Raw genomic sequence first — 23,978 nt, forward strand, 5'->3', positions numbered from 1 at the left:
TATACGCGAAAGAACGTTAAGTTCAATTAAGTTCATAATTTAAGCGGAAAAATATTATTTATAAACTGTACGTAGATATGAAAAAATGTGCTTCAGATTTTGAATTAAAAAAAAATTAATTAAATGTGGATAAATAAAAGATACATATACATCTACATAATATGTATACTTAGATAGGTAAAGGGAAGATAAAATTGTTGCATATCCGTGTAGAATTAAGAGAATAAAATTGAATGTGACTTCATAGTTTTATGGTATATACCGAAATATTAAAACTCAATTCAATAATGGCTAATTACAATTTTGTCACTATAACTATAATTGCTGCAATTGTATTTTAAGCGATAAATTTCAAGACGGATTTATGTAATTTCTTTTAAAACTGCCGTCGAAACTCCGCGTTATCGAAGAAATGGCGCGTGTTAATACTTAATAATTACGTACAGAAAAGTTTGCCGTTGCCGAGTTTATTTTATAAGTTATTTAGTTCTATATAATTTTGGCATAAAAAAAAATTAGTATTCTATATACTTATTTGAAAAGCAAAATGTTTGTATGCTTTTTTGACATGTTTATTTATTTACACATTCATTATTTACAAACATGAGTTATTTTTTTATTTACTTTCAGCTTTAAGTGAATACATAAATAGAAGAATTTCACGTTAAATTTTATTTCTCTTTTTGAATTGTAGCATATCGGCCTTGAAATGATAAGGTTCCGGAATTTTTTTCTTATCTTTAATTTTAAAGTGAAATTTTCAGGTATACGAAGAAGTGTGGAATTTGGAAGAAAAGTGGTGGTGTATGTTGCAATAAGTTCTATTTATTGCACAAGAATTTTTTATTATACGGAGGATAATGAAGATGATGTTTAGAGACTTCTATTTGCCTTCACGGACGCAGCAGATTCTTATAACAAGCAGATTGCCACCGAAAAAACAAAGTGTCTGACAATGTCTAAAACACTATTAAGGTGCAAACTAGTACCCCATGACAAACCGGCTCAGCATGTAATGTGCTTTAAATATCTTGGTGTCAATATTACACCATCCGGAGATTTAAAGTTTAAAATCATAGGTCAGGCAGACAATGTATCGTTAATCTGTGAATATACAAATCACTCATAAGACTAATTCTACCTTATACTCCAGAATCCCCAGCAGAGCGGCTACTTCGAACCACAGGAATGAAAACCATACGGCAAATAACTGGCAAAGCTCTCAGAGATTGAGTCATAAGCGCCGATATTAGAAAACAATGTGATGTCCAGGATATAGTTCGTTGGCCGCCACAAAGACAACGTGGTTGGAGAGAACTTATAGCCTTGTCAAAATCGCCTTTAACAATTTACCATAAGGTAATTGTTATAAGGACGTGCCCCAAAAATGTGTAGAGAGTACTGTTTAAAGTTTACTTAAAAGGGTGGTAATTTAAAATTTGACTTTTTGTGGGGTTTACCTTTTGATAACATTTTTAAATGAAGTACAAAAAAAATTTAAATCTACCTACTATAACAACATGTGCTCTAATTTTGCACAATTTATTAATATTTCTGCAAAAGTCTAATTATTTAAAATCTGGTGCTTTCTTGATTTTATGATTGCATCGGTAATTTATCTATTTTAAATAAAAGATGACCAATCTTTGAATGATTTTATATTAGTTTATAATTTTATAATTTTGATAAATATTTCTTATCAGCCAAAATTGAGAGAATTTAAGGTATGTGCATGTACACTTCCTAGAATAATTATTATTTCCTATTATCACAAGAATTTGTTAAAATTTCTTAGAAATGAGTATTTACAGACACTAGTATAACATAATTGCTATATAAGTACGTGGTGATAATTTTATTATGTATAAGAACATCAAAAACGTAGGAAAACGTCAAAAAATTTCAAAAGATAAAAAAAACTTACAATCAAAAATTTTTGACACACAAAATTAATTTTTATTATTTTTTTCCGGTATTCAGTTATCTAGATGAGATAGTTAAAAACGAAAATGTTAATAAAAAATCTGATGTGGTCAGCACATAACCGACCGCATTGTGTAATGTCTAGTTAAATGAAAGTGTTACAGAATATTATAAAATTGTCTGTTAAATACTTCTTTCCAATTTTTAAGACATTAGTAAGCTTATAGTTAACATACTTAGAAAAATGTAAATTTGGCTCTTATTAGAGTTTCGCTTTGTGCTACCCGAATTCCCTGAAATGCTCGCCAGTTAGTTTCGGTAACAACCAGAACTCAAATATCAAATTTCAAGAAATTCCATCAATTTGTTCTGTGGATATGGTGAAAAATGTAAAATCGGCCCGCAAATCAGTTCTCGAGTCCTGATCTTTCCAAAAAAGTTATATGTTCATTGTTTTAATACGGGGAATTCATATATTAAATTTCAATGAAATTGGTTGATTATTTCTCTTTATACACACAAAAGTGTATGTTTGGCCCGTAGTAAACGTCTAGTTGCCGATGCCTGATCTTTCCAAAAAATTTACATGTTCATTGTTTTAATACGGGGAATTCATATATTAAATTTCAATGAAATTGGTTGATTATTTCTCTTTATATACACAAAAATGTATATTTGGCCCGTAGTAAACGTCTAGTTGCCGATGCCTGATTTCTTCCAAAACATACGAATTTTTGCGGACGGTCGAGCTGAGCTTATATATAAAATTTCAAGTAAATCGGTTGAATATTTTCTTCAAAATGTTAAAAATGTAAAACAGGCCCGCTAAAAAGTGCAGTTCCCGAGGCCTGATATATACCAAAAGTTGATCGATCCGTTGCACAGGTTGCTAAAAATAGTTTATTTACACTTCCCTACTATGGAGAAGTACGTTCCCACCGAAAACTCGATATGCAAAATTTGTTGCCATCACATAACCTACCTATTGTTTACACAATACGGTCGGTAAAAAAAATGTGCGTTAATAGCACGTTTGCTTTTTAGTAGTAGGAATAAAAAAATACTTATTGGTCAAAGAATTCAAAAAAAAAAAGTATAAAATAAAATGATAATAAAATGTAGAAAGTGAGGGGGAATTTATTGAAAGATTTTATGTTTAACGACGTGACACAAAATCGTGCGGACACGTCATTTTCCTTGTTTTATTCTATAAATTTAAATTTAATGACTTTAATCTTGTTTTTTTATCAATTCTTATTCTACTTTGCTCTAATAAAATTTGCGAAAAAGAAGTTACTATTGAAAACCGTAAGATTGAAAGAATAGGTTAAATGCATTTTTTTACCCATTTCTAATTAAAGTTCAGCGCACTGCACAGAGTCTATAAGTAATAAAATAGCAATGTGAAGTTTTAACACATTTTCCGGGTTACAAAATTACATTTTCAGTTATTCAAATATTTTAGCGATGAATTAGAACTTTTATACAAAGTTAGAAGATACATAGAAGATTTAAATCTCGTACATGTAACAAACATAAATAAGTACATTAACGGTTTAGATATTTAAACTTTTAGAATGTATAAACAAATTCTAATCCATTTCTTTAATATTCACATCCAATCCAATGACCTAAATCTTATTAAATGATATTCTTGGATTTTTTTCGGTTAATATGAACAAAATGTAAGTAAATACATTTTAATTTTCTTAACATTTTGATTTGTTCTTAAGTTATCTCTAGTATTTGGTACTCGTAATGATTCTGCTGGCTTGGGATTTAAAAAATTATCAATTTAAATATGGTGTGCATAAATAAAGATTATTGTTATTGTTTTATTACTTTATGTCCCAAAACTTGTTACTTAGTTATTGTTTTCCCATTTTATCAATTTAACAGTAGTTTTGAGACTACACTTAGTAAGTTTTTATATCTTATCTTAAACTATTAAACAAATTTAAATTTTGGTAAAAAAAAAAATATTAAATGATAAAGATAAATAGAGTAAGTAAAAATATTTACCATTTATGAAGATTTTATAATGATAAATTTTCTTTAAATGCTTGAAAATTTAGAATATTTTGTACTTAGAACTGTTAAAAGTGAAACCTGTTCTTGGTATATTTAACTTGATAGCAACTCAAAAATATTTATTCTATATAATATTAGAATAATGAAGAAGAACTCAAGTATAAATTTATTTTAAATATTTAAATTAATTTTTTTTTGAAAACTCTTGAATTTCAAACCATATGATGATTATATAAAAAATTTATATACATATGTAGATAAAGCAGACGAGACTTATTATTTAATACAACTTTGCTTTAGTTTTTAGTAACATAAAAGTTTCATGCGATTGAATAAATTTGCAAAAATTTTCTAACTATATCTAGTTAAATCTTTAATCAGGACGGAAACAAGAATGAAAGTTTTAATAAAAATTCATTGAAGGTGAATACTGGCATTTATATTTATAAAATATACTTTTATATATTTAAACATGTGTACATACATTCTTGTACTCGTATTAGGAAAGCAAATTAATTCAATATTTTAATTAAGCTGGCGTTTCGATAACAATTTATGTGTTTTATTGCAAATATTTAATTAATGAATTGTTTTTAACTTTAAGAACATCATTTGAATTGAGTGTATGACGGTGAATTTGTGAAGATTTTAAATAATAAACAAATTTTAAATATTTTTGAAGAATTTGTGATAACATTTTCTAATTAACGCCGACTAGAATTTTAAACGTTGCTTTTTTTTTAAAAAAGTAATTAAAATGAGGTTGTTGAAAGTAATAAATAATTGATAATTGGAAAAGATAATTATTCTGCGGTCAACTTGATAGTTGATGTAACTTATGAAGTTTGGTTTCTGATTCTGTTAGTTATGACATTTGATCTATTTTGTAATACTTTATGTATATCAAAAAACTATTCAACAAAATATGTAAGTATTTAGTGTTATATGGTGATTTACTTTATTTATATTTTTTTGGTTCTTTTTTCCAAGGAGGAAGATAGGTCTAGTGCATGATATCGTAGGTTTCATTAGCTTAACTATAGGCGGGTCAGCCTGCCGTTACTTAAATTATAATACACTCTTAAAATAACAATTTCTTAAGTAACTTTTTAATTATCTTGAGCAATTTATGATTGGAAGTACTTGCCGGACTTATTTAAGTATAAATTTTAATTGTGGTTTTCAGAAAATCCCTTATTTTTGAGTATTTCTTTTGGAATAAAATGAACTTGTTCACAAAAGAGCATTGCTAGCACTTATAAATAGAATTTTTCGAAAACCTCATGTGTGCATTGAATTATACGCATTTTGTATTGTATCTATATTTCAGAAGAAATATATAATTGATATATAGGTGAAAAAGCGTATAGTTTATTCAAATGTAAATCCCCATATTGAATTGTTTACATATAAACTAATCAACTGGTACATATACATACGTATAGCAACTTTCGTCATTTATTTTATCTTTTATTTCCAATGAGTTTAATCTCCTATTTTTTGAATTCATAAAGAATTTTGTGACAAACGTATAAAACTAATGCTTTGATGCATGGTACTCGTATATTTTTACTTTTTAAGAAACTCTGTAACATTCAAAGAAGAATTTATTAAAAATAAAAATGTTTGTCAACAAAATGTTTGTTTTTGGTTTTTTTTTGTTGTTTTTAGAATAAATTGAAGAAAATTATGAATAAAAGAACAAGACTAAAATATTAATTTTTGTTTTTTTCATGTCACATCTTTCTTCTATTTTTTTCGTGCTTACCAAAAAAGAAGTAAAAAAAAATTTTTTTCTTACCAAAGAACCATATCGACTTGTGTTGGCCGACACAACACGTATACGTTCGTATGTATGACTTGTCACCACTGACACAGATGCATAATCTGTATGACATGTGTCAACTTTGTAATACACATACGAATGTTAATAAGGGTAAGGCATATAATAGCTGACATGAGTTCTCTAATAACCAGTTTTAATAATTTATTAGAATGTTGGCTGGCTAAACGAAAATTTAAGCTGGTTACTAAAATTTTAAAATTTTCTGAGGTATAAGTAAATTATTTTGAATTTGTTTGTTTTATATATTGTAAGTACTAGTACCTACTTATTTAACCGAAATTAAATGTTGTCGAAATAGATGTTGTATTATATTAAAGTCGTTTGTGCAAAATTTTAGTAACTATTTACATATATATTTAATTGTTTCTAAAATATAACTTAATTGTATTAATATTCACAAGCTTGTGTTTACAATCAATTAAATAGGGTTCTCGAATAAACAGAGTAATTAAAATGTGTAAATTTGGCTATTCTAACTTGAAGATTTCTTCAAATTAGACATTATATACATATATATACTGTCTATATTTAAACGTCTACTTCTTAGGGTCACAAGCGGTTGTAAGATTATCCCGTTGCCCTTTGAACATTCGTTCATAAAGGAATAAAATACTACAGTTGGTGCTGCCAAATAGATTAGAAAACCTAATGACGTGCATTTAGTAAATGCGCCAAGTCGATTAATATAGAATTGATAGCGGGGATAATATCGAAAATTTTCTCTCATAGAAGTACTGTTATAATGCGTTTTCTATTAAATTGACTTTTTGGTCAAAATGTTTTTTTTGTGAACTTTGGCAAATATGGGAAAAGTGTAAAAGCTTTCAACTCTCATAAATTTCAGTAGCAGTTAAAAACCTTAATATTGAAAATATTTCTGCATGTAAAGTTCAAAGATTTTAAAAACCTTATTATGTTTTGCACAAAGAATGTGACCGGAAAATTCTTTTTAAAGAAAAATCTTCATTTTTGGTAGCACTAACTACACTGTGTCCTTTTCCCGATTAATATTGTGTACGTTTTATGAATTTATTATGAATAATGAAGAATTATAAAAGTGTTTTTATATTAAAATTTAAGAATATTTAACACTATCTAAAAGCTAAGACTGTCGTACTATACAATGGCGATGTATAATAAATATAAATAAAAGCAATTTGGAAATTTGGCTGGACATTAAAAATAAAGAACTATTTAATTATTTTGGTAAACGATTTCGTTAATGAAGCGATTTTTAATCTTAACGCTATACTTTTTACCGACCGTATTGTGTAAACAATAGGTAGGTTATGTGATGGCAACAAATTTTGCATATCGAGTTTTCGGTGGGAATGCACTTCCCCATAGTAGGGAAGTGTAAGTAAACTATTTTTAGCAACCTGTCGGTCCGTCGGTCTGTCGGTCTGTCGGTCTGTCGGTCTGTGTGTGCACGCATGTATCTCAAGTTCTGCTGAACCGATTTTGATGAAATTTTATATGTAAGTTTATTTCCACCATGGCACGGATTGATCAACTTTTGGTATACATCAGGCCTCGGGAACTGCACTTTTTAGCGGGCCTGTTTTACATTTTTGAACATTTTAAAGAAAATATTCAACCGATTTACTTGAAATTTCATATATAAGCTTTTCTCGATCGTCCGCAAAAATTCCTAACTTTTGGAAGAAATCAGGCATCAGCAACTGGACGTTTACTACGGGCCAAATATACATTTTTGCGTATATAAAGAGAAATAATCAACCGATTTCATTGAAATTTAATATTTAAATTCCTCGTATTAAAACAATGAACATATAATTTTTTTTGGAAAGATCAGGGCTCGAAAACTTATTTTTGGGCCGATTTTACATTTTTCACCAAATCTACGCAACGAATTGATGAAATTTCTTGAAATTTAATATTTGAGTTCTGGTTAACTGGCAAGCATTTCTGGGAATTCAAGTAGCACAAAGCGAAACTCTACTAAGAGCCAAATTTACATTTTTCTAGAGTATGTTCACTATAAGCTTACTAATGTCCTAAAAATTGGAAAGAAGTATTTAAAAGACATTTTTATAATATTCTGTAAATCTTTCACTTAACTAGACAATATACAATGCGGTCGGTTATGTGCTGACCACATCAGATTTTTTCTCTTATCGAGAAATCAAGAAAGTAAAATAGCGAGTAATAACAAGATTCATTAAGGAAAAATCATTATACCTAACTAAGAAAAAGCAAAAAACTAATTGCGAAAAACCAGTTATTCTATACAACTAAGAATATTATTTATTTATTTTTTTAATAAATTCAATTATTCAGATTTTAATTAATTAACTTATTCGATTTATTTTTGAATTAGTTGATAAAATATTAATATACTTAATAAGTATGTAAATACATAATATTATACGTAATACGTATGTATATACTTATGCACATATTTGATAGGCAAAATGTAATTATTTAAATATATTTTTGTTTTTCAAGATTTAAGTAAATTTTATTTAATAAACAAGTGAAAAAATCCCGAGCATATCAGGAATATCAAAGTGACTGAAATGACATTTTTGATTAAGTAATAAGTTTTGAGCTTTTATAATGATAACATTTTAATTTAATTACATTTTTTCTCTTTTTATTAAGTAAACATCGTTTATTGATGCTTTTAAAAACATTCTAATTTCAATTAATGCAAAATGTTAAGTCAATATGTTTAAACTTATTATATGTACACTGCAATATGTACGTGTATACAAGCAATGTACATACAAATTGAAATTGAAGAAATTGATAATATTATTGATAGACTTACTAATTATTAAGTCTGTATGAAAATAAATGAAACAAAAACAAATTGTGAAGGTTAAGATCATTTAATTGTTTTTTAAAAATTCTTGTATAGAAATGTTTTGGTACTTTTAATTGTATTAAGAATTTAATGCAAATTATAAATTTTAAGAGGTAAAATTTTTAATTTCTAAATAACAACGCGGCTAAGAAACAAGACAAGTCCACTTAATGCAAAATAAATATTGCAAGAAGTAATTAAAATTTCTGCATTTAAATCTATAATTTTGCTTGCAAATATAAATTTGACTTAATTTTGATAGCTAGCAGGTTGTCAAATTAAGTGATTACTGAATTACTGTAATTTATAATTACTGTAGCTAATAATTATTAACTTAATCATAACTTTTCATATTTTTATTGCTTATTTAAATAAATTATCTAATTTTACTAAATTGAGGAATATGACCCAACTTTTGATCTTTTTGACAAAACAAAATCAAAAATACTTATAAAGTGTTGGAGTTGAAATTAATATTAAAAGTTACGAATTCAAATTAGGTAAGTAGCTTTTGAAAATAATAAACCAGAAAGAACTCAACAAAAATCTCCAACATCCCGTTAAAAAATTAGAAAATAATTGAAACAACAAGCTTGATTCGTTGTAAATATTGGGCGCACTAATCCCAAATATGCACCTATTTATACGATATTCGAAGTTACTGGCAATCTGTTTACATATTTTGATATTATATATTAAAAAAAGAATAAAATTTTATAATTACAATAATATAAACAAATAAATTATTAATTATGTTGAAATATGCATGTACATATGTATGTATTTATATTGTGCAACACAAATAAAACATTGTTAAATAGGTTTATTGATATTTAAATTTATTCTGTCAAATTTAGGTTATTACTTGGTGTAATTAAAAATTGTTCAAAAATAAAATGTTTCAACTTAAAAAATATGCATTTTAATGAATAACTTTAAAAATGAGAAGATTAAATGAGAAAGCAAATTTAATGCTATGCTTAATTTTTTCTAGGGCTGCTTTATTTTATTAAAATTTGATGATGTTCATGTTAAAAATCATAAATAATATAACAATAATTATTTTAATATTGTTATCTATTCAAAACAATTTTATTTTCGTAATTTATAATTTTGGTCTTGTTAGCGTAAAATGTAGAAAGCTTTCTAATTTTAAAATCATTTTAATTTTGTTATGCCTCTTCCAATAATATTAAAATTTCTTGGTTAAGTATATTTGAATTAGCAAAACGGACGAAATAATTAAAAATATTGAGATTTGTGAATAAAAACCAAAGGTTAAATTTTGGTATAAATTTTCAAATTTTACCAATATCGAATCTTATTTCCAAACTGATACATTTAAGTCAATAAAAAATAGCACAAATTTCAAATAAAAGAAGTTTATATGTACATATATACAAACATATTATATAATTTGGTGCCGGAATGGAAAAATCTAAGTTTCAAACCGATACCGAATAAAAAGACTGTGAACCTACGACTTCATGATTTCAATTTCAATTTCGTAATGTTCTGTTCTGAACATCTTATATAAAAATTTAAAATGTGTATTTTTTGAAATTTTTTAACTAATAAAAAATTTTTGCTTAAAATATTTGAGTGCTTTAATTTGAAAATTTTAATATTATTTTCATAAATACATGCATAAGTATAACAAGTTATACAAAAATTTGTGCTAAGTAATATCAATTAAAATACTCAAATAATCGATTGTAAGAGTTTTTGATTCTTGACTACAAAAACGAAATGACTACAAAAACGAAAATAATTTCGTACGTCGAAAATTTTCGTATATTATTGTATACAGTTATAAATTCTATACAATAATTTTAATACTCATTAGCCTTTTAGTATACTTAGAAATTATTACTCTAGTTATAAATTTTTAAAATTTTTTAATATTTTATTTTATATTTGACTGTACTAAAAATATTTTGTGAGTTTTTTAAATTTTGTCAAAATTTTCCAATAATAACTAATTTATTAATGATTACTTAATTATTGTCTTTGTTTTTAATTATTAATGTATTAATTAAAATGTGGTCTAATTCATAAAAATAAAATTAAAACAAAATTACATTTATTCGTACTTATGCAAAACTTTTTACATTTTGTTTTTATGAGCCTTCCATAAAATATTTGATGAGGAGGTAAAAATAATTTTTATTTGATTTTAAAGCTATTAAATATTTATTAGTTTTTGTTTTATTTTTAATCATAAATCAATAAATTAGAAAAGGATTAATTAACAAAGAATTACTCAATATTAAAAATGTGTAATAAAAATAGTTTTTAAGTACTTACTTAATAATTAAAAATTTTTTTAATTACAATAATTGACATATGCCACCATTTTATTTTAATGGAGGGATTAATAATTTTTTTTTAACTTTACAAATCATATGTTAGAAACAGTGGCGCTTTGTAGTATGCATTTAAAATATGTATTCAAATCTTTACATATAAAACATTCTTTAATTAAGTTTTTAAATTGTTTTCTTATGTCTAGCCATTATAAGAACATATATACATATAAAAGAAGAAATCAATTTATTTTTAATAATTGATAAAATTTTAATTTTGTTTTTTTTTGCTGTTTCTTTATAATATTAAATCAATTTCGATATGTTATGCCGATATGTCGTCAGAAATGTTTATTTAAGTTAGTCTTTGATTTCTTCGGGAATATTGTAATTCATTGTATGCAATTTAATTATTAATTTAAATTCATGTTTATTTTATTTGAAAATTTCATTAGTCAACAAATTGAGCCGGTATTTCTTTTTATTTTACTCAAATAAAAATATTTTGATAAAAGACAAGAAAAAAAAAATCTGATGTGGTCAGCACATAACCGACCGCATTGTGTATTGTCTAGTTAAATGAAAGTGTTACAGAATATTATAAAAATGTCTGTTAAATACTTCTTTCCAATTTATAGGACATTAGTAAGCTTATAGTTAACATACTTAGAAAAATGTAAATTTGGCTCTTAGTACAGTTTCGCTTTGTGCTACCCGAATTCCCTGAAATGCTCGCCAGTTAGTTTCGGTAACAACCAGAACTCAAATATCGAATTTCAAGAAATTCCATCAATTTGTTCTGTGGATATGGTGAAAAATGTAAAATCGGCCCGCAAATCCGTTTTCGAGCCCTGATCTTTCCAAAAAATTTATATGTTCATTGTTTTAATACGAGGAGTTCATATATCAAATTTCAATGAAATCGGTTGATTATTTCTCTTTATATACACAAAAATGTATATTTGGCCCGTAGTAAACGTCTAGTTGCCGATGCCTGATTTCTTCCAAAACATACGAATTTTTGCGGACGGTCGAGCTGAGCTTATATATAAAATTTCAAGTAAATCGGTTGAATATTTTCTTCAAAATGTTCAATATGTAAAACAGGACCGCTAAAAAGTGCAGTTCCCGAGGCCTGTAGTATACCAAAAGTTGATCAATCCGTGCCATGGTGGAAATAAACTTACATATAAAATTTCATCAAAATCGGTTCATCCGAACTTGAGATACACGCGTGCACACACAGACCGACAGACCGACAGGTTGCTAAAAATAGTTTATTTACACTTCCCTACTATGGAGAAGTGCATTCCCACCGAAAACTGAATATGCAAAATTTGTTGCCATCACATAACCTACCTATTGTTTACACAATACGGTAATTATTTTGTAAAACTTTCGATTTTTTTCTTGTAAAAAAAATTTTTTTTTAAATTAAAATATTTATTAATTGAAATTATTGATCTGGAATCAATTTATTTGAGTGAAAATATACCTATATACATACTTCTACAAATAGATAAATTTATATATGTGTGTACCTACTAAAAAGTTGGACGTATAGGTACATATACAAATGAAAATATTATGTATATGTAACATAACATTCAGATTCAAGTTCAATTTAAAACTAAAATAAGTTGAGACATATTGGGATAGGTTAGGACCATTTTGGTGTAAACACCCCATTTTCTTAATAAATTCAAATTGATAGAAAATATTAAAATTTAAATTTAAATTGCTCTATAAAATTTCGACTAGATAATTACATGACATAGCTTTTGAAAACTTGAAAATTGTAAAACATGAATTTATTTAGAAGTTTATTTTGTGGTTGGAGTTGTTTTTTATAAAAATATTTTGATAAAAGACAAGAAAAAAATTATTTTGTAAAACTTTCGATTTTATTAGTAATAAGTTGTATTTTATTAGTAATAAGTTTATTGTAATTATAGTAATAAGTTACATACAACTTCTTCTTTTATCACGAAATTTTCGTACTTCGCATGTTAGTTTTAGTAATTGGATTTGTAATTAGTTTATTGTTTTTTCAATTTATTAAAATTTAATCACAGTTGTTTTAATACCTAAGTACAGATAAATTTATCAATTTTCAAATATTTGAGAGAAGTATTTTTCTACGTATACATACGTTTACCAACCGTTAACAAACCTTATCATTAGAGATAAGAGGATGAAACACAATCAAGAGTCAAAAGAATTAAATGATTGTTTTTTGACATATAGAAATTATTTGGTTCAAAGTTGCAACTGAATTCAGAACTTAAAAGTATATCAATATATTTTTCTCATGACTATGCTCCCAAAATCGAAATGTGATTTGCTTCAAATAACAAGACAATCTGTATAATATTCAATTCTTTCAACTCAAAAGCTTTATTCTTAACTAATTTTTTTTTAGTTTATCTATTCGATTTTAATATATCTTTCAAAATAATTTTAATTTTAATATAGAATTTGCATTAACAAACTGGTTGATCATTAGAAGAATTTTATAATCAAATATCAAATTATAATTTTTATAAAAATTTTGACATTTTATTATTTATTATATACATATTTAGAATTAAATATTTAAATAATTAATTTGAAAGCTTGCTTGTACATAATATAAAAATAATCATATTATATAAAAAGTTTGTTATAAATTTATATATAATTTTAATTAATTTATTAAAATTTTATATACACAATAAAAAAAAATTATTTTAAATATAAAAAAAATAAATAAAAGGAGTGACCGGTTACCATCTGTTCATATATAAACTGGTGTTATGAATTTTATATGAACAGGTGGAATGTTATTTACGCGCATTATTTGTTTTCCTCTTTTACTTTTACGTAATTTTTATTATAATATTGTGATATTCTTGTATATTTACATATAAACACATAGAAGTACATAATATTCAAATAGAATTTATAGAAAATATTATATAAATTGAAATTGATATAGCTTTAAGAAATTCTTGAATTGATTTATTGAATTGTTTTTGTTTACATATAAAAGATTGCTGGCGTTTAAGTTTTTTATTTATTGCGAACAATTTGTTGAATGAAAATGTTTTTCAATTTTTTGTTATTTTTTATTTCTTGTTTTTCAAAGTGTAAATAAACTGTCCAACTTTGAATACTTTGAATAATTTAGTAATTGCACTTTAACTTAATCAATTCAATTTATTATTTAATTTTTTATATTTCTATAAATTTTAATAAGAAATAGTAAAGTTAATTGAACCTATAGAACGCGTGGTTTAAAAATAAAAAAGCTTTTTCTATTGTCATAATAGTATTATATGACGTTTTAAATTTATGCAAACGTTTGTGTATGTACGAAATTTAATTCAATATTTTTTGCGCTTCTTCTTTTAAATTTAAATTTGTCTAATTTCTTTTTATTTTCCTATTCATTGTAAAAAACGAATACTAGATTCAAATTTTTCTTTTTACCTGTGCTCAAAGTAAAACAGAGTAAATGAATATTTTAAAATTTGAATGGAAACAAATGTGGCTTTTAATTAAGTATGTATGTAAGATTATAAATCACAAATGACAATACTCAATTTTTTCATAAATATTTTGAGTGGAATAAAAATGTTTTTAATATTAATATTGTGTAACTGTAAATCGCATATACGTATTTAATTCAATAAATAGAAAATTAAGTCGGAAACTCAAAAGAAAGAAAGCAAATATTGAAAGTTGGGTTAAACAAAGGGCTTGTAAAATATCATTTTTCCCTTGAGGAAGTGAAAATACTTTACTTTCATTCATATATCTAAATATATTTAAATAATTGCATACATTTAGGATGAAGTAAGAAAAAAAAATGAAGAGAACGTTAACGTCAGCTTTTAGAGAAGCTGATAAAATTTCAGAATTCTACAGCCTATCCTCTAGATTTATTAGAAACGATAATAAAAATCTGAAAAAAACGGATTTTAGATGATAACTAGTTTTAACGACCATTTTGTCATTTTCATCTATGTTATGCAGCAGTAGAAGAAGTCAGTTAAGTACTATTTTTCTGCATTGAAAACATGTTTATGGTTTTGTTAAAAAAATAGGCAAAAAATTAAATTTTTTGGAGTTAGAGCTAAACAGATAAAAATTTTTTAGACCCTTGAAATAGGTAAAAATTTGCTTCTACGGAAATAATTTTCTAGTAAAGATGGACGGTCAGACAAATTGAAACTGAAATACACTTATTTAAAAATTTTTTTCGGGAAAGTACTAGAAAAGTCACATAATATGCAAAAAAACTATTTTTTTATATATAGAAAATAAAGTAAAAAAGACGTATTATGAATTATGAGTTTGCTGAACTTGACATCTTAAATTATTGTAATTGTTGTTTATAAAAAATAAATGATCCCGAATGAGGATCCGTCCGTTTTGTCAATAGGTGATTTGTCAATAGGTGATTTGTTATCAATTTAGTTCATTTCTTAATTTAAAATTAAATTTAAGCATTGGCAAATAATTTATTTGTTACCCACTTAATTATAAATGATGTGTGGCAACCCTTAACAATTTACATAAATATTTATACCTCCATGAACAAATTTTCGAAGGGGTTCGATGATAAATTATTTAACTATGCGTTTGTAAGGTTAAGAAATAAACGGCCGAGACATACATAGATGTAAGTGTATGTTGTTGACCAACGTCAAATTCTAAGTCGATTTAGCTATGTCGGTACGCCCGTCCAGTCTAAAATATTTTGATAAAAAAAACTCTGAAATTAAAGTGAGATTTTGTTTAAATTGTTTGACAACTAGATGTATAAAAATTATTAATTAATCAATTGTTATACGGTAACGATTTGATTATCAAAAGTTAAAATTAAAAAGCTATTCTTATTCTCATTAATTTTTTTTACATAAAGATTTCAATTTCATGCTTTCAATTTATACTTTTCAGTTTTTTTTCCATTTTGCATTTTTTTTTAAATGTTATAGAAAGGGAAAATATTAATGGATTGGCAAGGTCAACATTCAAAATTTGAAAGTTCTTAATAATGTATTTTTGCCAAAATTTTATTATGTTATAAATGTGTGATTATTCTATAATTTAATGTGGCCACAATAATTGTGTTAAATCTGCAAGGTTTTTGAAGTTTTGAATATATTTAGTGGTATAAAACAAAAGTAATTTTTCGATTTTTAACTTTAAACGCTTTTGACCTTTATTTTTTGCAAAAAAAAGAAGAAAAAACTAAAAAACTTGAATTAAGTTTATTATTATCAAAATGTATATATACAAGATTTAAGCTCTACATTTTATGTCTTTAGTTGTACATTTTATTAAAAGAGCGATTCAAATCGAATAAAGTGTATGACCTATAAATTTATTGTAAATACAATTTGTGAAATATTTTTACAATTAGAAAGGCAATTTTTTACTGCCACGTAAATATGATGAATTTAGTTTTCCGTGAAGCTTGAATGAATTTCTAAAATTGTATTAATTACAAATTTTATATCAACAATTATTGTTTAAAAATAAAATCTGAAAAGAAATTAATGATTGGAAATGTGTTAATTTTCCACATAAATATGGAAATTTTTTTAATTCACAGATTAAATAAAAAAACATTGATTATTGATTTTTCTATATGTACAATAATTATAGTTAATTTAACAATAGTAGTTAATTGATTTAGACGGAGTAAATGAAAAGAAATAATTAGCATAAAAAAAATTCTTAATTATTTTAATGTACTCTTATTTTCGAGGTACTCGTAATTAGAAAATATAAAAACCATTATGTATGAACTTATTTTACAATATTTGATTAATTCTATCATAAATTTTGTAGGTTAATTAAACAAAAAATTTAAAACAAAACTCAAAGTAATTTTTTTTTAATATAAAAGTTGAATTTTTATCGTATTTAGATATATAGTTTCAGCTTATAAATTTAATAATTTCGTAAAACAATTACTCTAATTAATTTTTCTATTATTTATTTTATTTGATCTCGTTAAATAATTTGCAACAATCAATATAATTTATTTGTAATATTTCTTCTACTATCGCAACTCAAATATGAATGAGTGGAAAAAATTTGAACTTAAGCATTACTCAAGAAATTAAAATTCTTACAAATTTCTAATTGTCTTTATATTTTTACACGTAGAACAAAAATGTACCTCAAAATTAATTTACAACAAAGCTAAATAATTTTAATAAAGTGACGTAGTGATAGTGAATACTTCTCGACAGCAGGGAAGTTGAGTATATACGCTTCATGTTTTTAGAAATTGATTGCGTAGATTTCAGCCTAAAATCGAAATTCATTAAGAGAATATCAAACTACAACCTCAAATATAACAATTCGAATATTATTTCTATAACTAATGTTAATACAATGTGTACAAAAATATGTTTACGATGTGAAAATCACTAAGACCTAAATTATGTAGCAAATTAACAAACTCATTCAAATTAAAATAGTCACATTTTAAAATTTATGCTCTTTTGTTTAAGAAGTTAAAAAATTAATTACATATTGTTCAAATTTTAATTTCAAGTAAATTTTCAAAAAAATGTGTATTGATTTTATTAAAACTTTTTCTAATTATGTAACAGAGATCTAAAACTAAAATTAGAATTGCTAATGTTTTGAAACATTTTTACACATCGCTGCGAACGTATGTTCGAAAGGTATTATAAATATGTCTTGCCGTTTTTATAGCCATGAAATAATGATCTGAGATCTATATGTGTAAGTGAGATATAGACATAATATATATAATAAGTTACCGATTAGCGTCGAATTCTGAGTCGATTTAACCGTGTCTGTATGTCTATCCGTTGGTGTCTACGATAACTCAAAAATTAATTGAGCCAAGATTACCAAATTTCCACAAAAATATGTATAGAGATAAGTGTCATAACCTTATTTAAACTGAATGTGATCTAGGTAGTGGTTAGCGCCCTAAAACTTCAAAAAATATTTGACCATACCTCATAAATTATTGAAGCCACCATAGAAATGTCGCTCAAACAAGTATATTTTTGGAACTGTTATATTTGATAAAACTAGTTGAAATTTCATGACTCGTGGTGATAGGTGGCAATTACAATCATTCGTACGAGTATCACAAAGTTGTCCCGGTGAATTTTATATATTTTCGTTTTTCTCAGATTTTAAATTTTAACAAATTCTGCTAAATTAATTTTCCCAATAGTTAGAAGAATTATTATTCATTTCTATAATACATATTTCCTTTTCTCACAAAATTTATTAATGCGAAATTTAGCTGAAGTACACATTAAGCTTACATACAATAGGAAATAAAACATTGCTGTAAAAATTTTGTTCTTTAATCTTTAAAATCATTTTTGATTCGTTAATTTACCGAAATTTTCTTGCAAATTTCCTGCGTTTATATGTACACTCTTAATTCCTAAAATTTGGACACAATAGGCCAATTTGTATAATTTATGTTATTATATTATTATTATTATTATTATAAAATTATTTAAACTTAAATGGACGCTTATTTTAAAATTTAAATAAAAATTCATTTTTATTGTGTAACACAACACAACTGAAAAAAACAAAAATTTGTTCCTTATTTACCAAAAATTCTATTTAGAATTCAATTGTCCAAAAACACAATTGAATAAGTATCTCTGATATTCTCACAAATAATTTTGTCAGTTTTGAATTGATTAAGATTGCAAAATGAAAAAAAAAAAATTGTGTTAGAGATTTAATTAAGAACTCCGTTTAAATAATAAAAGTAAACAGATAAAAAATTTTAAAGAAATTGAAAAATTCAAAAATCTTTACTAATTGAAAAATAAAATAAGAATGAAAGATAAGACTCAGAAATGATGATTTCCGTTAAATTCTTCCTATATAGAGAAATAAAAATCTAACTTAATTAAGATAAAATTTTATTTTCGGTCATGTCAACTAGGCAAAAATTTTATAATTTAGAAACTCTGTTTGATTAAAATTTTCTGAATTATGTAATTAATTTTTTAGTTTAAATTCTTTAATTAAATTAAATATTAAAATTAAATTAACACTATAATATAAAAAATAATAATTTAAAATTATTACGATATTTTTTTAATATTTCAATACACAATCCCTATACAAAAATTATTAAATTTACAAAATGTAAAATAAAGTAGCTTTTTATTTTGTGAAGTTAATTAGGCAACTTTTATAATTAATTTGTGTTATTTCCAAAGTTTAGCAAAATACTGTTAATATCTTTTGGGGACTTGGTTATAAATCATTAAAGGTATGAAATTAATGCTAATAACAATTGAGTAATTTGCAATAAAACTATCTTACTATCTTGCGTTTAACATTTTTAAATATGGAGGTCTCTTGAGCTTGATACTCACTCGTACATGTAATTCAGCTCTTGCAATAGTTTATGTAACATAATTCCATTATTTTTTATATTCATCTAAATATTATACATGGTGAGTATTTTCATTATGTTTCACGACCTATATAACAGCAAAGAACCTTTGCGAGTCCATAAAATATTCTAAATCATAGAATTATATTCTAAATATTGGTCTAAGTTCATCCGATCGCCTTTTGTTGAAGCGCTTATTTGATATAAAGACCTTAACAGTTAAAAATTTTCATAGATACATATGCAGACCTGCGTTACTGCACGCAGACCTATAAAAATGAGTAAGATTGGCAAGATTAATTTTATAGGGGCCTTAAAAAAATTCTTACGGCGTACCAAATCGCTGCAACTTTTGTTCAACAGTTTGTTTGACAATTGTATTCCGTGAGTTTCCTGCCACCGGAAAAAATCCTGAAATGGGCCTTATAAAAATTGAATTATGTTGAAAGCTTAAAATTTTGATAAATAGGCCGTTTTGTATAATTTATCACTTTAAAATCATTTAATTGATATTACATCAAAGTGTTCATATCCCCATATGTTTCTTTGTTCATTTCACCGTTTTTAAATGCAATTTTCTTGTACCTTGCAAGTACTTTTTAGAAATTTAATCCATTTATTTGTGTTACGATTTATACATACATACGTACAGTGTACATTGAATTTTATAATTTTCAGTTTAATTAACAAGTTAAAGTACAACTTATTGGAAATATAAGTATGACAATCTGATGACATTTCAATATTTTTCTGTTATTATTGAAAATTTTTCATTATCATACATACTTATTGTGTTGTTTTCCAGTGTAGAGTATATTTACATAGTCATATTTTGAGGATATTTCCTTATAATTTGCAATATTATTAACGTTAAGTAATTGATATGCTTAAGTGTTTTACTCCTTAATGTTGCTTAAAGGCATCAAATTACAAAGTTTCATTTTTAATACTTTCCTCTTTCTTTTTGCTTTCAGAACGGAACCAATTTTATCCAACAACGCATATCAAATTAATTGAAGAGGAAATACAACAAGAAAGAAATAGAAACAAAAGAAAAAATTAAAATCAATATCAAATACTAAGGACAATTTTTTTTTTAGAAAGGACTTTATTATACATAGAGTTAAAATAAAAATTTAACAAATAAAAAATATAAAAGAAAAAATAAAAAATTAAAAATGGCTGAAGAAGAATCGTTGACGAGAGGTAATATTAACGATAGCAATAAGGATGACAAACAAAATGGAAATAAAAATGATGGGGCACCGGCCGCTGGCCAACATCAAGAAGTTGAATTAAAAGCAAAAATGAGTCTTGTTAATGGTGTCACTGTAATAGTTGGTTCAATTATTGGCTCTGGTATTTTTGTATCACCAACAGGTGTTCTTATGCACACAGGAAGTGTTAATTTATCTTTAGTTGTTTGGGTCATATCAGGACTATTTTCAATGGTAAGTTAAATGTTTCAATATTCTTGTGATTAAATTAAGTGTGTATTCATAATTTCTATAATTTATGAGAGAAATTTCAAATTCATCTTCATAATAACCACTCGGTGGAAGTTATTCTCTTAATTTCAATTCTTTAAATTATTCTTACTAGTGTTAATTGATAAATTATGGCCGGTTAGATGGAAAACTAATTTATAAAAACTCTAAAAATATAATTAATCCTAGTTCACAATAACGACACCGGCTGAATATTTTTTATTTAATAAAAATGGAAAATTTTACATTTAATATTTCAACAAGTAAATAAACTATTTGGACAACAAACAACTGGAACTATCTTACAAAATAAATAATTTAAGCTTCTATATACTTTTAAAATGAAATAAACTTAATTTTTGTCTTAACCCTTGTCGATAATAAATTATTATTCTTTTGGTGTTCATTAAGGAAACTTCCATCTAAAATTCTTATCAACTTTCAAATTAGTAGCTCACTGATTACATACATGCATGTACATAATTTTTAACTATAATAATTAAAAAAAAACTGATAGCCTATATGTATAGCTCTTAATAAAAATTAAGAAACTCGCTGTCAAAAGCCGGACCTCATTTTACATGTTTTTCATATCAATGCTAACAAAAATTTTTAAAGCAAGATTTTAAAAAGTCAAGGTTATTTTGAATGTCATAATGTCACCAATATAAATTTGTAGTAGCTTTACTTTAATAAAAAACATGAAAAACGAAAAAAATATTGAAATAAATATTTTATTTTTATTAAGTGCCTATTATTGTGTTGAAAATAACGTTAATTATGTTACTATGTTAGTAAATAAAATTATTAAAATTTCGTGAGGAAGTTTTTAAAACAATTTTTAATTTTATACCATTTTACTACGTACATACATACATACATATATGTACATATATAATTGTACAGTTCTTCTAAACAAAAATTACGTAAGAAAAATGTTTATATTAAAAATTAAACAAACGTAATTAACACTTGACTAAATTTATTCAAGCGTTTTCAATGTTGAATGGGGGGCCGGGCAAAAAAACTTTACTGTATTAATTAATATATGTATGTATGTACGACATTTTTTTTTTCGCTTTTAAAAAAAACATCAGCTGAAAGTGAAAGTATTTTAGAATATTAAATAAAAAAAAATAAATATTATTATTTACATTTAAATTTTGTTTACATATGTACATAAGTATGTAGGTATTAAGGTATGGAAAGGCATCTGTTTAAAAAGTTTACTCAACTTAAATTGTTCTAATTTATATACGTAAATATTGTGTATGCAAATAATTTATACAGATAAGTCCAGCACAACAAATGAATGACATTTTGCATATAATGAGCTTGTGTTCTTAATTTGCAATTTATTAAATTTGTACTAAATAATTTTCTCTTGTATTTTATTTCATATTAATAAATTGAAAGAATTTTACACGCAAGCACAATTTAAAGATCGTATGGGTGTGCACTTTTCGATAGAAAAATTTCTTTTCTTGCAGATTTTTCGAACAAAAAAAAAAGCTAAGCACACACTGTTTCGATTATGTGTAACTTTTCCAATTCTTCCAAATTTTTCTCACAAAATTTTTACTCAGGCATACAAATAAAAATTGTAATAAAAAGTATTGAAATTTTAAATAGATTGAAATTTTGAATTTCAAAATAAAAATTGAAAAAAGTTACATTGAATTCCTTTCCATTCGAATTCAAAATTCCATTCGAAAATCAAAGGTTTTTTTCAATTTTTCTTAGGTATTCGTCTAATAATTTTCAGTAAAATTTTTCTCAATTTTTTATGCTGAAAATTAACTATAAATATTTGTGTTTTCTCAAAATATCATTGTAAATAGTCCAAGTCTAAGAATTAATCTTTACCTATTAATACGTAGTTTAAGTTTCAGTTAACTTTATTACTAAGAATCAATATACTCGTATTTGAAAGAAATTCAATTATTTAATTGAAATATTCAATTTTATCAATACTTCTGACACATATGGGAAGAAAGAGAAATCTTAAAAGAGAAGAACTTTTTCTCTTCTGAGAATTTTCTTAGAAAGAGACAATTTAACATTGTATATGACTCTATTATTTTTGGTGATGTTTCACTCAGCCCTCAAAATTGTTTCAATATGAAATAATACAAAATAATTTATTATATTTTTGGGGTGATACCAGATCAAAATTTAGAAATTTTTTTTTGTTTTCTTTTTCCGATTAAAAATTTATAAAATCCGAATATCACACATAATGTATGTATGTCGACATTATTATATTATTGAATAGGTTAATTTTTTTTATGCGTAAAAAATCAGAAATTGTCTTAAACGTTTGTGGGCTTTCAAGATTAATTTCTTTTATTTTTACATTTATTTTTGCTATTTTCTAAATAATAATTATAAAAATACGTCAAAGAAAGTCAATAAATTTAATATTTTAATGAAAAATAAGAAAGATAGTAAAGTTGCTTAAGGCGATTGAATTAATAGTTTATTAACATTTTAATAAATGTTAATAAACTATTAATTCAATCTATATGTGCATTGGTATATGCCATATAGAAAAAAAATCAAAAGTAATGGCATATTCACCTTTACCTTTTGTAGGTATATAAACCATATTCACACCTTAAAGCATAGGTACTTTAAATAAAAATTTTCAGTTTGTATGTACATAATTATTTATAATATATATTATAGACATCATTAGGTTACGCAAAATACAGGGTGGTTCACATAAGGTGACAAATAATTTCAGAGATGATTCTTAAACAAAAAGCAATCAATCGAATGTGAAATCAGCTCCGTTGCAGATTGCTCTAGGTCGCATGTTTCCGAATTATGAATAAGCATTTATTTATATGCAGGAAAAAACTGGCACCTTTTTTTTCAACAGGCTGTAGCTCGAAAACTAGTATACCTGCGCCTCCTCTGTCTCATCCTCCAGTGCAATTTTTTGCCGCAAATTGATCGAAGAATCATCCCTGAAAATATTTGCCACCTTATGCGAAACACCGTGTGTATTTCAATGTAATTCATATGATACATAGTTCAATGTAAACATATACAAATACATGTGTGTACTTACTTTTTTGTTACGCTTTTATCGAATGTGTAAAAAGATTTACGATTATTGTGAGGAAATAATTTTTTT

The 23,978-nt window shown here is 25.0% G+C and overlaps 1 protein-coding gene across 7 annotated transcripts in view; it reads left to right on the forward strand.

Moving 5' to 3' along the window:
* Positions 1-23,978, forward strand: part of LOC129614493 (Y+L amino acid transporter 2) — a 55,128-nt gene that overhangs the window by 25,186 nt on the left and 5,964 nt on the right. For 5 of the 7 annotated variants that reach the window (XM_055529116.1, XM_055529115.1, XM_055529121.1 and 2 more), the window contains one exon: positions 20,324-20,800. In XM_055529116.1, the coding sequence (XP_055385091.1) occupies positions 20,528-20,800 (273 nt within the window). In that variant the 5' untranslated portion in view covers positions 20,324-20,527. Of the gene's footprint in view, positions 1-10,488; positions 10,570-10,664; positions 10,784-20,323; positions 20,801-23,978 lie in introns of those variants that run through there. The other 2 variants (XM_055529117.1, XM_055529120.1) reach the window with 2 other exon arrangements.

Source organism: Condylostylus longicornis, unplaced genomic scaffold (assembly GCF_029603195.1).
Source record: "Condylostylus longicornis isolate FDR11 unplaced genomic scaffold, ASM2960319v2 ptg000110l, whole genome shotgun sequence".
Classification (NCBI taxonomy): Eukaryota; Metazoa; Arthropoda; class Insecta; order Diptera; family Dolichopodidae; genus Condylostylus; species Condylostylus longicornis.